Source organism: Diadema setosum, chromosome 11 (assembly GCF_964275005.1).
Source record: "Diadema setosum chromosome 11, eeDiaSeto1, whole genome shotgun sequence".
NCBI classification, from domain to species: domain Eukaryota; kingdom Metazoa; phylum Echinodermata; class Echinoidea; order Diadematoida; family Diadematidae; genus Diadema; species Diadema setosum.
In genome coordinates this window covers 5611523-5628098 of record NC_092695.1, presented here as the reverse complement: position 1 = coordinate 5628098, position 16576 = coordinate 5611523, and the positions used below count along the sequence as shown (strand labels likewise).

At 38.7% G+C, this 16576-nt stretch overlaps 1 protein-coding gene across 1 annotated transcript in view; it reads left to right on the top strand.

Moving 5' to 3' along the window:
* Positions 1-16576, top strand: part of LOC140234970 (alpha-1,3-mannosyl-glycoprotein 4-beta-N-acetylglucosaminyltransferase B-like) — a 124469-nt gene that overhangs the window by 49191 nt on the left and 58702 nt on the right. The window contains exon 4 of the mRNA XM_072315008.1: positions 7475-7608. Coding sequence (XP_072171109.1) covers positions 7475-7608 — 134 coding nt within the window. The remainder of the gene's footprint in view (positions 1-7474; positions 7609-16576) is intronic.

Sequence of the window (16576 nt, the reverse complement as noted above, 5' to 3'; positions counted from 1 at the left end):
TGTTTTACAGGCGTGAACTGAACATTCATTGTTTCGAACATTACATGCTGAACATCTGGATATGAGACTATTTTCATGGGGTGGCTCCAAACAATCTAGAAAATGTAGTGCAGCCAGATGTTAGCAGAAGAACCGAACAATTGAAAGTCGGCTGAAAAATCAATACAAGCATGCCGTGACCTCATTCACATAAAGCTATATTCACACGGGTTGCCCTGTCATTGATCATAGCTATCATCAGTGATAGGCCAATTAACATGTACATCCATGTAACTACGAGTAATATATTCATAGTCAATTAGTGCTTGAATTACCAATGAAAGCACTCATACAGTTGTAGTTTAAAAGCAACAGTAACAATGAGCTTGTACACTTGGTGCTTAAAGGCAATGAGCTTGTACACTTGGTGCTTAAAGGCATTGTTTACCATTTGCAGATGAAACAAAAACCCAGTTCTAGTGCTTCAAAATAGTTCCAAAATGTGAGTTAGGGATAGAAACAATCAGTATAAAATCATTTTTAATCATCAATGATAAGTATTGTTATGTAAATGCAAAATGTTAACAATAGTTATAATAAAATTGTTTCTAGACTAAACCGTCCATAGTTATGATTTGGTTAGAAAAACAGTGATGTCTCCTTATATATTAGGCTTTATTGCAAAATTTTTATATGGTAGGATGCTTTGTGATACAACTGACCTACACATATGCATCAAATGTGATAACTTCGACATTTTTTGAATCACTGCTCCCAATAGCGAACAATACCTGTAAATCTACAGGTGCCATGCACTGCATGCAGTTACCCTCGTTTTCATGCATACCAAGTCTTTCACGCTAAACATTTCTTGTCCTCTCGTGCGAACAAGTGGAGATGGTCACATTTACTGGAAGAACTTTAGCGTTAGTAGGGTTCAAGCCTGACCATGATCTCATTGATGATCACATGGGCTCGCTAACGGTAATACTCCGCTGATGTTATCATGAAGCTATGCATTTATATGCACAACCTGATCACAGAATTTCTTGTGGTTGGGATTGCTAATGAGTGTTCACACATTCCTTTATGTAGAATTTCTGTAGGAACCTTTAGAAGGCTTCACTCTCATTGAAGTCAGTGAACTTCAAGTTCAGGCAGTCCTGTGTGAACCTTGGTACTGTTTTGTGTACTGGAATTTTTGTTATTAAAGTTGAGGCTGTGCAGTTAGACTTTGACCCCATTCATGCAGCTGAAATGGGGATATTTAAAGTGGGTCATAAATGGTTGTATTTGGATAATTTAATTCCAAATTGCAATGTACATGTATGAATACTTTAAGCGGTGTGTGGAGAACAAAATAATGCCTAAAAGTAGATTTGTTCTCGATCCCGTTCCCGATCCCGGTCAATACGTAGTACACATCTTCAAGATGATCGATGTGTCCTTGTATTGAGCACTGATGAACATTGTGAAAATGGATGTGCATATCAATTAAAACTGATGCTTGATTTAGACTACATGTATGATAACCTTTGTAAGAGTGTTCCTGACTCATGGCTAATCATACTAGACGTGAGTTTAGCTTTACTCTCCTTAAAGGATCACTGTAGAAATGCAAATTTTGTGGCTTTCATTTTGTATTATGGGATGGCGTATTCCAATATGGTCTAGCGTATTCCTGTAAGGGGTAGCATATTCCCATATTGGATAGGGCCCCCCAAAAAAAATTGTTGCATTGGCGTAACATGAGATTTTCAAATAGGGTCGGTCGGGCGGATTTTTTTTTTTTTTTTTTTTGTTGCTACCTGCATTTTACGTGTAAAACTCGTGCTCAGCTCAGTAAACAGTTACAACTGCTGCACCGAATGTGCTGTGTTCATCTATTCTACAAATCATTTATGAGGCCGATATTACTGGAATTATAGCCCTTCACAGAATTTAAAGATGTTGAAATCCCTATCCTGAATGTTTTCACTTCATATTTTACTATTTTGACTTAGATAAGATAGATGCAAATTGATCCATATGTACGATCTTTTCATCGCACACGGCGATCTCTATTACAGTCCCACATATACAGATTCGTGTAAGTTCTCCACACAAGAAACCTATGGCAAAACTGTGCACAATACATCGCAGTCTGAATGCTACGTGATTATACACTGAATAAATCTTGTTAGAGTACGTGTCCGTGTTGGAAACAGATGACGTACTGATCAAGGAAGGCTTATGCGAGGCGCTAGATCTCTCCCTCGTACATCCGATATCCCCAGAGCCGTTTCCACTTCCGGGTTTGTGCGATCGCGATCGCAATCAACAAGATATTTGATATCGATAGCAAAAAAAAATAAAAAATAAAAAAACATGGGGTCGGCGGAATTTTTAGGGTCGGGCGGGTTACGCCAATGCAACAATTTTTTTTTTTGGCCTTGCGTATTCCCATATTGGATATATAGCATTCCCTTGTTGGATATGCTGTTGCATATTCTCATATGGGATAGCAAATTCCTGTATGGGATAATATGTTTACCGATACGCACAATCTAATTTTTCAATTTGTAGTGCAGGTGTGGTAAATACACGAAGGTATGACTGACCTGTGCTGCAACTAATATTATGCATATTTGATGAGCAACATCAAAACAAAAAAGTGATGCTGAATGTATGTCTTTATAGCACAGTGATTTGAATGATCTGTACTCTCTTAGTAACCCTAGCATTGCCAAGATTACACCTCATTCTAATGCCGCTGGGGTTATTTGTCTCCTTGCTCATGAATGATTTAGCAGTTCAAGGTTACTTGCAGGGTCAACCACTACTCACTTGAAGAAAGTGGTAAAATCAAGTCTATCCAGGGAGGCGGTCACCTCCCTGGTCTATCATTTAAGAGTATGGTTTACAAGTGGATGACAGGAGACAAAGGAGAACACATTTTAGGCCCGTTCACACTCAACGAAAATCGAAATTAATCGCGATCCAAATTTCGATTTTTTTTTTTTTCGACCGTTCATACACAGGGAAAAATCGCACTTCGCAGTAAGGAAAGAACGATCAGTGGCCAAATTGCGCATGCGAGAAACTTGCATGACCGAAGACTGACCCCGCGGTCCCAATAGAGTTTCGCACGCGCTACGAACGACGGGATTAAAAATACCGATTTCCGAATCTCGATCGAGCTCACACACACGACGCTTGGCAAAATAATCGCGATTTTTCTGGAAAATCACACTAATAGTGCGAGTTGGATTGCGATTAGGATCGCGAAAATTAGTGAGATTTTTCTGTCAACACAGGAAAAAATTTCGAAATTTTGATTGCGATAAGAAAATCGATTTTTAAATCTCACTTTTTCCCTTGTGTGTGAACGGGCCTATTTTCACCCTCCCACATACACCACACTTTGCAGAAAACTTGGACAGTTCAGTGATTCTAGTATATGATTCTAGTATAAAGGAATGGTACAGTTTTGGTTTAGATGGGGTTGCAGGTTTCCAACTTTGTGTGTGTGTGTGTGTGTGTGTGTATGTGTGTGTTTGTGAGATAATGAGATACTGCTTATAAAATATGGAAGAATAATGATAATAATAATTGCATTTATATGGCGCTTCATACTGGCGTTTCTAAGCGCACTGGTGCTATTCATACAAAAAGACTAGAAAACACAATAACATTAAAAAAACCAGCATATTAACAGAACATGAACAAGAACATGAAATTTGTAGAGGAATTCACAGTTTATTTGATAAAACTTGGTCTTGAAATGGCGGAGCTATCAAAAAAAAAAAATGATCCTAATAAAGGTAAGATCCACTTTTTATTAGGATCTATTTGTTTTACATTGTTTTTTGATATCCCAGTCATTTCAAAACCCATTTTCACCAAATAAACTTTCAGTTCCTCTTAGCATTGTTTGTTCTTTAATATTTTGTAGAGCGGTTTGCAAAAATTACTTGCAAAATGTTAAAAGCTGAATTCCCACTTCAACCAATACTCCCTCCAAGCACAATTTCAAACTCTAGGTTACGTGGTGCAGACATACCCACAGAAAGAAAAACTTGTAGAAGTAACATTCATAACATAGCTACGTTCAGCTGCAGAGTCAGAAGGATTTGCTGGCCACAACACATGATGCAGCTTGATCCACAAATATTTTGGGACACCACAGTGATTTGCTCAGGCTTTACTCTGAAATACAAATGTACCGGTATGTATGTGTACATTTGCAGAAAGTTTTGAATTTCATGACTGTTGGAAAGGTACCCCACCAATTTTATTGATACATCTCCAAGAAAAGAAAAGCATTAGGACTAAAAGCAAGGTAAATAAATTGATTTTGGCTTCCTGTAAGTTCATGTAATATTCATTATATTTTTTAGTTCCACTCATAGGCACCAAGAAAAGGAAATATATGCAATATGTAATAGGTCCTATATGATTCATGTAGATTTTCTCAGAAGAAAATAGTGGTTAAAAATGACTGAGGTTTTTGTGGTTTTGAGGCTGAACGCCTTTTTGATATTGAACATCTCACTGACACTATGACATTCCCAAACACCTGTCGCTGAACTTTGCAAATATGATTCACTCCATAAACACAAAAGGACAAAAAATATAAATAAATAAATAAATCACAGAGATACTGTACCACGGCGATTCATTCAATGTCAGATCATCCGTAGTTTGCCATGAAAAATAAACGTTCTCTCAGTTTATGCAGCAATACAGTTTAAAATGTCAGTTGTTAAAGGACAAGTTTACCTCCATAGACATGTGGAGTAAGTGAATGCAGCAATACAGTTTAAAATGTCAGTTGTTAAAGGACAAGTTTACCTCCATAGACATGTGGAGTAAGTGAATGCAGCAATATTAGTAGAACACACTGGTGAAAGTCTGGGGAAAATCGGACAATCCGTTCAAAAGTTAGGAATTTTTAAATTATCATTGCAGTCACTGCTGGATGAGAAGACTACGACATTGTATGACGTCACATGCATACAACGATATAAGGAAAATATAAAGAGAATTTCCCAAAATTTAGTTGTTTTGAAAACAATGCACATTTCCTCTACCTGTCACTATTCAGTCTGCCTTCTGAAAGAGGCAAGTCAAGCATTCTTTTAATATGTGAGAAAAGTGAAGATATGTTGAATTTTCTTTATGACTTTTTCATACCATTGTACACATGTGACATCACAAGCTGTAGTAGTCTTCTCATCCAGCAGTGACTGAGCAGAAACTTCAAAAATTCATAACTTTTGAATGGGTTGTCCAATTTTCCTCAAACTCTCACTGATGTGTTCTACTAATATTGCTGCATTTATTCAATCAACATGTCTATGAAGGTGGACTTGTCCTTTAACACGTGAAAGTGTTTATGGGTAATAACTGCAATCAAAACAACAACAACAACACACACACACACAAAAAAAACCCAACAACAACAAGTGGGAAAGATCCTGTTCCGTTTTGCTACCATGGCAAAATTCTGTCTTCTTTAGTGGTGGAGATTTTGTAACCCTCCCCCTTTTATTATATTTTGATGGTTTCACCCTGATTTCATTTTCATGCACCAGCAAATTTGTGAAGACAAAAGTCACTATAAATATCCAGTGGCACATTGTAACCTCTTTCAGATATAGACAGAGTGTTCATTGGCGTAAGTATTAGGAGAATATTCCATGCTGCCAATATTCCACACATGATCAGCAAGATTCCAAAAAGCTAAGTATCAGGGAGATGCCTGACTGTGTATTACATACATCTCAGTAGGCTTTAATGATTCCCAAATCATGGAGGCCATTATATTCTGTCATGACATGAAGGAATAGTGCATTTTTTTTTTCTTCACGGCGCCTCCTACAGCTAGAACCAGGGAAACGTGGCAGATCTGTATACCATATGAACATGAGGTACACTTGTCTTCATTAGGGCACCCCACCTGAGACCACCACATCAAAACGCTATTGACTTAAAGGGAGTCGGTCGTCATTTGGTCGTCAGTCGGTCATTACTCATGAGATATTATGTTTTTTTATTTAAATAATCTCGCTCTGCTGCCCACTGCTGTACTTTCGAAAACCATGACTAGTGCAGGCCTGCTAGAATGGAATTGCCCATCAGCACATATGTGCACCAAAAGTGTATACGCACGTTAGTAATGGTCAACTCCGGTCGAGTGAGAACCTTTTGCTTTGTGTATGTGCAGCATATGAAGCTGTACACAATTTGTTATGGGGATTATTAGCCCAGCATAATTATACACGATCTAGTAGATGTACAACGCTCGGGCTCCAGCCAAGGAAACTTAGCACCAGGCTCGGGCAGTTACAAACTGTCTGTTAATTATTCATTGTTCCCTGCAAGCTTAGCAGAGATACAAACTCCTGTGTCATACTAAGGGCACGCAAGAAAACAAATATGATTTGACCCGTAGCATTCATAAATTAGCATACTTGTTTCACCTTTTCACCATCAAATCCCTGATCATGCATTTCCCATTTTTGTCCAGAGCTACATACGCTACATTTTATATACAATGTAATGAGTGAGTGTAGTGACATTTCAATTGGTAGACCTATGTATTAGACTCTTGCGCTGTTGCTCTTCATACAACCAAGGAGGTATCACACACCTCCTTGATATACCCAGCCCAGAAAATTTCCATTGTGAATGAAATAAATTCTCAGCAGTGCTCCCGGGAGCAATGTGATGTGTGGTCAGGGCAACCATTCACATTTTTTAATCCTTTTTATGGGTGTCCTCCCTTTCAAGCCCTCTCTCTGTCTCCTCTCTCTCTCTCCTCTCCCCCTCTCACTCTTCCTTTTTCCATCTTTCTCTCCCTCTTTATAACTGTTCATCCATGTTTCCCTGAGGCTGTTTTCACGTGTACCGAGAGTATGTCATACGAATCACATTTCTGACGATGCATCACTAGAATCATGATTCAAATGACGCATTTCTGCCATGTGTATGCAAACTGGAATCGTAGAGGGTGATTTGAATCGTAATTCCAGTGAAATGGAATGAAAAATGACTGTCCAGAGATGTTTTTTTTTTTTACTATAGAATGGTTGTTCAGCAGGTAACAATACCAAACCACCACAGAGAGCTTGTGCTACAAACATTATATCCAAATGTAGCACAAAAATCAATCCAGTGAGAAAATATTCTGCTTCTCTGTTTTTTTTTTCCTTTTATAAACTTGCCCCACCCATCCCCTTTCCCATCCCCCTCCCCCTTCCCCAACTCTCACAACTCACTTTCGAAGAATCAAGTCACAAAAGGGACATGTGTGAAGTTTCTTGTCTTTCTTGGATGTCACTGAGAGGTGCCCCTGCTGCTTTTAAAGTAACGAGCATCAGTTAACGAAAGCAGTCGAGAGTGAGGAAAAAATATAAAATAAGATGCATCTTCAGAAGAGGCTGTTGGTACTCGAGGGATCTTTAAACACAAGTCTCCTCCTCTTTCTCCCTCTTCTCGTCTCCCCCTCCAGTCTCCATCGTGATCGGCGTGCCGACCATCAAGCGAGAAGTGGAGACCTATCTGATGGAGACGCTGCACTCGCTCGTCAACGGTCTGTCGCAGGAGGAGAAGCTGGAGTGCCTGATCGTTGTCTTCATCGCCGAGGTAACGTATGTCAGGGGAATGCCAAAACAGAAGATGGCAGGGTTGGTACGACAGTAAAAAGTGGGTGGGGGGGGGGGTGGTAGAAGGGAGAGGCATCTATCCCATTGTGTTTACTCCCCAGCATCACTGCCGGAGTTCACCCTGGCAGATATACTGATGAGGAGATGCTACTTCTGTTCTCTGATCAGTCAGACTATATACAAATATATTGACTCAAGAGGTTTGATAGGTAGATGTAAGGTGATTGCATGGATTGATTGATGGAAGGTCTTGTGATGGACAGAAAGGCAAATTGACAAATTGATCCCAAGATGAACAAGATGAAGGGATGGATGGACCTACAGGTAGGGTAGATGGATAGTTTGGTTTATTGATTGAGAAGTAGATGTTGAGGATAGTTGGATAGACTTCAATAGATGTTGAGGATAGATGGATAGAGTTGGATAGATGTTGAGGATAGTTGGATGGACAGCAGAGGAGGAGGAGAAGAAGGAGGAGGAGGAAGAGGAGGAGGATATGGAGTAAGAGAGAAAGGGGGATGGAGGTGCGGGAAGGCACTAAGACCTCGGGTACTTTGACCTCTCAGTTGAATGTCAATTATCAGTAGCTGTTGGCTTATGTCTGTCAGTAGAAGTCTAGACAGTGACAAACGTGTCAGATGTGCAATACCGTGTGAATGCGAAGTAAAGCAGTGCTGGTGACCTGGATGCGTCTGATGATAGATAGCTCTCTTTACTGGCATCTGAAATCATTTACTTTTCATACGTAGCAAAATCATTATTTCAGAGATTAGAATTAAAGTCAATCTGACTGTCATATAAAATGCTTTGAAGAAATATGACTTTGGGTTGGCAGATCTTTTGTGAAGAATTTTTAATCTTTCAAAAGCGATTAAAAAAAAAATCAGTTGCATACTATAAGTTGTTGCTTTGTATTCATTTATTCCTTAAATCCTTCAGTTGTTGATTTTTACAATGAGGTGAAGTAGAAAAAAAGTACTAGTATGTACCAGAATTGTTAGTTTTCTGTAAAAAAAAACAAACAAACAAAACAAAACAAAACAAAACAAAAAGAAAGCCTCAGTAGATATTACCGTAGAACAACAGTAGAAGGTTTTTATTTTTATTTTTCCAGTCAATGCAGATCATATGTAGGAAAGAAACTACCTTTACCCGAGCAATACTCGGCCAATAAAATTGAATTCAGTGCGGTCCTCCAGACAGTGTTCTTTCATACACGTGGTGATATAATAGCAGCGTCTGAACATGCAGAATGCATGGCTAATGAACTCTTGCGTCTTCTCGAGCTCTGATGCTACGATGTACATGTGGATCATATCACTCTTGGGTGATGTTGTTTCTGGGTTACTAATGTTTGGAGGATGCATCAAAACTGTTTTCACTTGTAACTGATTGTTGATACACCTGATGCCTTTGCTGGGTAAAGTTTTCCTGCTCATGTACTGTACACCGGAAGGGCATACAACACAGGGCTTACAGCCACATATGCTGACTGATGTGGTACCCCCTGGGTGTTAAACTAGGTTGCAAATCATCCCCTGTATTCTCATGTAGATAGTCAAGACAGATTAGAAATGATAGTCTATTGGAGATGGTCTGTGATAGTAAACCCTGTGTGATAAACCAAAATGTCTCTTATCCCAGTTATACACAGAGACTCCAACTCTCCCGTTTTCGACGGGAGATCTCCCGCCGAAAACCCATTTTTGCGAAATCTCCCGTTCTCCCGTTTGAGATTTAATTTCTCCCGCCCTGGCTCTTTGTCTCCCGTTGGAAATGATTTCTTGCATATTTCTATCGTATGTTGAAAAAAATAAGCCTTAGATAGCACCAGAGAGCATCTAGAACCCTAGGAATTTCGCGCTTCGCACTCATCAACTTTGAGTCTCCCGTTTGCTCGGGATTTCAGTCGGGAGAATCTCCAGATCAGAAGGTACTTTGGGTTGGAGTCTCTGTATACAAGGCATTAAGAACACTCTAGGAGTACTCCTAAATCCCTCTGAATTCATTACAGAACTGGTCTAACAAAGGATTTGATAGATAAAGCAATCCTTTTGATAGAATGTTATATAATGCTTTATTGGTGCCATAAATTTTGCTCTAGCGCTGGGAAAACTTGTATTTTGTTATGACTAATGCTGGTCATACATTGTTTTATAATCTAAACTTTATTGTTATCATTAACTTTATTATTATTTGCACTTTCTAGCAGTCCATCTTCATATTCATGTTCCCTCACAATGCAAGATGAACTCAAGTCTATTTTTTTTTTGAGCTATTCACTATTTCTGTATACATGTCATTACAATGTCTCCTCATGTTATCGAACTTAATGTCAATATTTTTTTTTGTAAAATGTGAACATGCAAAAATGAAAAGAAAAACAAAACATGAAAAATATGCAAAACCTAAAAAAACCCTGATCTGTCAAAATGTAATTAAAGCAATCTTATAAGCAGTTATCGCTAGCTGGGCATATTTTGCCTGTGGTAGGCGTCAGGGCATATCTATCCCATTCACCCACCCCCAACCCAAAATGAAGATGTTACGTGAATTGTGACTTTATAACCATGATGCCCTGTACGCATACCAATACCATCCAACTCGTCGTCGCCATGACAACGGTTGGTCACACGTCAACCCACTTGAGGATTTCTGCTCAGGCATCACGCGATTTGCATTTTGATTAAGATACCAGTTTCCATCATCAGGCCACTCATTTTTTTTTTTTCTTTGCCAGAAAATTAAGTATTGGTCTATTCCATTCACATGGGTGAAAACTTGTGGTTATGCATAATTTCGTCTTCACTCTGTTTGTAGTGTGGAATGCCAAAACTGTTTCATAATACGTGCATTGGTCATTGCAGTGTGTTAGAAAGCGTAAAGAATGTATTGTTGTAAAGTATGACTTTAAGTTTAATGACCCGATGGAATTTTAGGAAACGCGAGGGAATTTTGATTGAGAGTACTTTTAGTTTGTATGTATTGCTGTAAAGTATGACTTCAAGTTTAATGGACCAGTGGGATTTTAGGAAATGCAAGTGAGTTTTGAGTGAGAGTACTTTCAGTTCAAAAATTAGTGATCATAAGTATACATATGACTAAGTACTGTACGAGCTGAAATTTTCGCGTACAGATATTTTCGCGAATTGCTACTTGGAGGACATTTTCACATCTTGTTAATTTCGCGGTTGCGAGGGTCTAATTGAACTTAGTTATTCACGCATTGTTATTTTCACGTGTTGTTATTTTTGCGGTTCAAAGGCGATTTGCGAAATTCGCGAAAATAAAACCACCACGAAAATTTCAGCTCGTACAGTATAGGACGGAATGACACAGCTGTTAGTGTATTCAGAATCAATTAAACCCACCAAAGACCATTAACTCTCGAAACATCTTTAACATTGGTAGTAATACATGTATAATTTGTCTGCGAAGCAAAGTCTTGTGAGTGGGAACGCATTCATCAAAGAAAGTACGGTTTTACCTATTGAATTATGGGAAGTTTCGTCACATAATTGAGCTTTGTTGATGTACATGTATGCTTCCATAATATGGATGTTATGTACTATGATGAGATCAAGAAGAAAAATAAAGGGAAGTTGTATATCATTGATGTGTCAGGCTGCATAAATAGGTGTTAAGTATCTCGTCGGACATATCTAGTTTGTAGATTGTACAGTCTCTTCTGAAGAACCTATGTTTGCGTTTTAACTATATACTTGCGTGTTTCTATCAAAACTTCAGCTACTACACATTTTGGCCTTATGGAAGCATTTGATAACAAAAGTTACGAAAGATGGTTAATTCTGCTACTGCCTGACCAAGTAATGTGCATTATTTGTTTTATGAAATGATGACGTTGCTCTCTGGTTAGGGAGTGAGAAAGAATGTTTGTCTGCGCTCTATAGAAAATATTTCCTTGGAGATTGTAAAGCACATTCAAAATTACTCCATCTGGGGACATGTTTCTTTCTTACAAAAATGTCACATTTTGACCCCAACATCGAAGTCACAATAGATTTCAAATGTTCTTGATGATAAGGTATCACAAGTTTGATTTGTACTTTAAGTTGAATTAGTTCACTGGGATTAAAATAGTAAATTCTAACAAACTGCATACGTTGTAGAAAAAGATATCTTTGGTATCAAGCACAAAAGGATGAAACGTTGAACTTTAGGAGTCATTATGAATATTTTTCTTTTTCTTTTATTGGGCAAGGTGATGATGTCATTGCCTCACAAGTTGCCCGTAGACCTGCGTGCAAATCTTCACCGAATTTCACTAAAAGTAATTTAAGATGACAAAGTCATATCTTTCACATCAAATTATCTTGAAATTGTAATGATGTAGCATATATTAAAGCCAATATGACAACTTCTGAAAGGGAGGGGTTACTGTTTTTAAATCAATTACAACAAACAAACAAACAAAACCCAGTATTTAGTTTTTATTTACAAACTGATAAGATAGTCACGAAGTGATGACATTGTTGTATCATTTTATTCTAATAATACTGTGATCGTGACTGTCAGAGGTGTTGGAGCAAAATAACATGTTTGACAAAACAGGTGAGACTTCAAAAATATCAAAACTTTTTTCGGATCCGATTGCACAGAATCTATCTGTAACACGTTTGATTGAATTTATTTGCCTTTAATAACGACACTCAACGTGCAACGTTGAGTCGAACTTTAATTTCTCTCGTGATGACTCACAGTAGGTACCGTCCCACCTAGACGTGACTGTGACTGCCCCCCTAAAGTAGCAAAATGTACCATTGCTTGTCCAAGAGCGGCAAGTGATACATTTGGTCTCCCCCCGCCCCCACCCCACCCACAATTTAAGCAGGAGCCAGCATTCTGTTGGCACCAGACGATGATACATTCAGGATTTTTATGGAAACATGCTCTCCGCCGTGGAACACTGCATTTTCTAGAAGTCAAGTGGCCTGACCTCATCTTAGAGGGGTGATTCCTTTGGTGAAGACAACATGAACAACAACAGTGGGATGCATTTAAACAAGTGACGAGGAATTCAAGTACAGACAAATTTGTAAACTAGACGGGTTAAGTGCAAGTGTCTGCTCCATTCTGCAAGATGAGGTCAAAACATGGGCAAGTTCTTAAAGGGATGTTATAGTTTTGGTTGAGATGGGGCTTCAGATTTACAACTTTTTTCATGAGATAATGAGATACCCCTTCTGCAATATAAAAGAGAATATTAGATGGCTTAGACAGTTTCTGGTATGTGATTGGTCAAGAGCGCGTCACATGATACTGTTTGCGAGGATCGCAAATGTTATATTTTCCCAGCTCGTTATATTTCACCAACTGGTCAAATGAATATATTTTTTCCATGGGTGTCGCCCTCTTACGGTTGAAATAAGAACAATTACACCAATATAAGGGTGTGGGACCACATCGGTAACTGGGACGAGCAAACGATTACTATCGATAACTGCAGTCTGGATCGATATAATCTGTTCCCACCCCCCCCCCCCCACACACGCACACACACGATGTACGTGAGAGAGTAGACGGCATGCACGGCGCGACGCGGAGTAGCGTCATGCGCTAGGCTTGCCTGGTTGGGGTAGGTACCGTACCGATGTACCGTTTACTACATGCACGTATCACTCGGCCCGCGAAGTTTGGATTCACACTTCCAAATGGAACCCCGTTTTGTCTATAAACGACGACGAGCTCGATAAGAATTTGGAGGATAAGGATTCTAACTCCACTAAACATCTCCTAAAACAAGCGAGTTAATAGTCTGTGAGACATTTTGTTCAGTTCAGTTCTTAGAACGAGGACAATTCATTCATCTTTATTGACGTAACTTATTTAGACTAGTCTAGATCTTACTGTTGGCCTAACGTTACAACGAACAAGTGGAGGACTACGACACCGAATAGACTGGTTTGCAAATCACTGTGTTTCTACAATGTTCATCTCTGCAACAGAGGAAAAAGGAGACTGATTTTGAAATTGCTGCAGATTCCTGATGACAGAAGGTAGGCCTAATGTTGTAATGTCTATACCGGTCCTGGCACAAGACAAATTTACTAAAAATCACGGGGTAGAAAAAGATGATGCACTGGGCATGGAGAGCCAATTTGATTCTAACGTTAGATCTAAATTAGGCCCAACATTTAACAAACATTAGAATCTAACTGTTAGGCTACCTGTACTATGAAACAAATGTCAAATGATAAAAATTGCCCAGTAAGCCATAACAGTACCGAATTGTTTTGTGAGTAGACCCTAGAACATCTGCTGATATCTTTTGGACCTGAGCCTAACTTAACTATAAAGCGTCGTTACTGGACTTGAGCCTAACGTTAGTAGGGCCTACTGTCGTTAGAGGACATGAGCCTAGTCGCCGCTGTACAAAATCGCGACAGCGCGCACACAGCGTCTGGTCGGGCTAACATGAGCGTATAAACGGTTAGGCTATGCGTCGTCAGTGTAGGCTCTTCTGTAAAGCATAATCAAGGGCAAGGCCATCTAATATAACAGATATCGACTGGTAGGGGGTGGAATGTAACAATCTTTGGAACGCCAGGGAGTTATATTTTCCCTCGTGATCATATTTTCCCTTGGGAAAATATAACTCCCTGGCGGTCCAAAGAATGTTATATTCCACCCCGTACCAGTCAATATCTGTATAATATAATTCTAAGACAAATTTCAAAGTTTATTTGATGAAGATCAGTTTTGAAATGGCTGAGATATCCAGAAACAAAGAGATCTTAATAGTCCCACCTTTTATTAGGACAGATTTGTTTTACTTCGTTGTTTGGATATCCCAGCCATTTCAAAACTGATTTTCATCAAGTAAACTTCGAATACCTCTGAGAATTGTGTGCTCTTTCATATTGCGTAGGGGTTTTCTCATTATCTCACAAAAAAAGTTACCATCTGAATCCCCCATCTCGACCAAAACTCTGCCATCCCTTTAAAATATGTACTCCAGTGCCAGACTGGCTCATGTGATGAAACTCTGCAGTTCTTCAGACTTCTCCCTCGTTAGGGCAGGGCGGTATCATAAGTGGTTTGAAAACTAACTCACAACCAAATTCGAAAGGAACTAGTTTTGTGTACATGTAGTTGGTATGATAAGTGTATATATGATTGTTTCATTTTCTCTTTGTGATGGTAGGTTTGTTTGTTTTTGCATTGTTCTTTTTTTTTTTTCTTGCTTTTTTCAGGGTTGGTATGATATCACATGGCAAAGAAGATTTGTGTTTCGAATGAAGTGTTTTGGTTTTGTTATGATTCCTACTCTAGTGGCTTGTTTGGTTTTACATTGGAATGCATAAGTTTACCTCTTCGTTTGTGCCTAATCCAAGAAGAATCAGTTGTTCTTAGACTTATAATATAACCCAGGAAATTTGTATTCTTTTATTGAAACACATCCCTGTCATGTATTGTGAATATTATGAATAGCAGACAGTTTGTGAAATATAATGTGCAAGCACAAAGAGGGAGGGGGAATAGTCATGGTACATGCATACCAGTACAATGTTTACAATGGATGATCTGTATGGATGTCTACGTTAGTGTGAATTCTTGTGAAGGTATCCAAGATTGTTAGATACTACAGGAGATTATGAATTATTGATCCATATTTTTAAAGTGACCATATGGATGCCATATCAGATGAGTAACTAACACCAATATTCACCAGAGCCTTCTTGTTTGATTTTGATAATATTGTTTTCTGATTATATATTGTTTTTGTTAATTGTGTCAATCAAAATAACTTTCTTATGATGACAACAATCTGTTTGAATGTGAGAATGAGATTTTGACAGATGACTGGTCTTATTTATCATGGTGCCTTGTCTGATTGATTTTACTTTTGGGTTCAATAGCCTTGTCTTTTAGCCCCAGGGCATTGTTTTTTTGTTTGTGTGTGTACGTGTCTGTGTTTGTGTGTGTATATGTTTATTGTCCTGTTTACTGATGTTGCCAGCTGTATAATGAGCAAGTTTTTTGTTCGCCCAAGTGACCTCAGAGCCGTTTACACAGTGAAAGTGTCAGGAGTTACTGTGGCCCTCTGAATAATTTGTTGACCGAGCCCGACTTTTCGGCGATAGCTGAGGGACAGTGCCACGGTTATGAATCACCAGGCGTAGGGCAGGCACGGTTGAACTCTCCCCGTCCTCATGGCACTCCATCAAAACCTGTCAGCCATAATTGCGTGTACTTGCAAGAGTTTTGAATAATCAATTACCTTATTGATTCTCTTTGCGCCCTGAAAAGTGCCCATGTGTGATGAGATTGCCAGCAAATGAAAACAAGGTATTTTTTTTCCCCCTGTGAGACAGGAGTTTGGAGCTTTATAGAGCTGTGTAATTTCGACCACATAATTTTTTTTTAAAATTCTCTAGCATTTTCTGCCCATTTCTCTTTGCTCATATTCTGCACAATTAGAGAGGATGGCTAGTAACCAATCAATGGGAATCAGTGGGAATGCTGAGGGATGATTGTTCCAATCCTTGTGGGATTCATTTAAGAGTACATTATATATCTACTGTTGTGTGAAAATTATTTGCTTCAGAACGGTCTCATATTCAAGTAATGTGCAGATTAATGCCCCGTCACTGACCAGGCACGCTAACCTGGAAACATTAAACTGCACATAATTATCAATGGAGGAAATCTTAAATAGTTTGTACAAATCATAGTGGTCCCCCTGTGGAAGAGGAGGAGAATAAAGCTAAAAATTAAAAGAGTTGTGTGTTTGTTTGTTTTTTAATTTAAAACCAAGGCAAGGCATTGTAGTGTATGTATGTGTATATTACCCTCCTACATAGTAACTAAGAGCTATCATATCAGAATACATATTTTGCCATGTAAGAACAATATGAAAAAATCAATAGATTTTTTTTTTTTCTGTCAGAGACATCCTGAGATTATGTCCCAGGTTCCATTAAGAG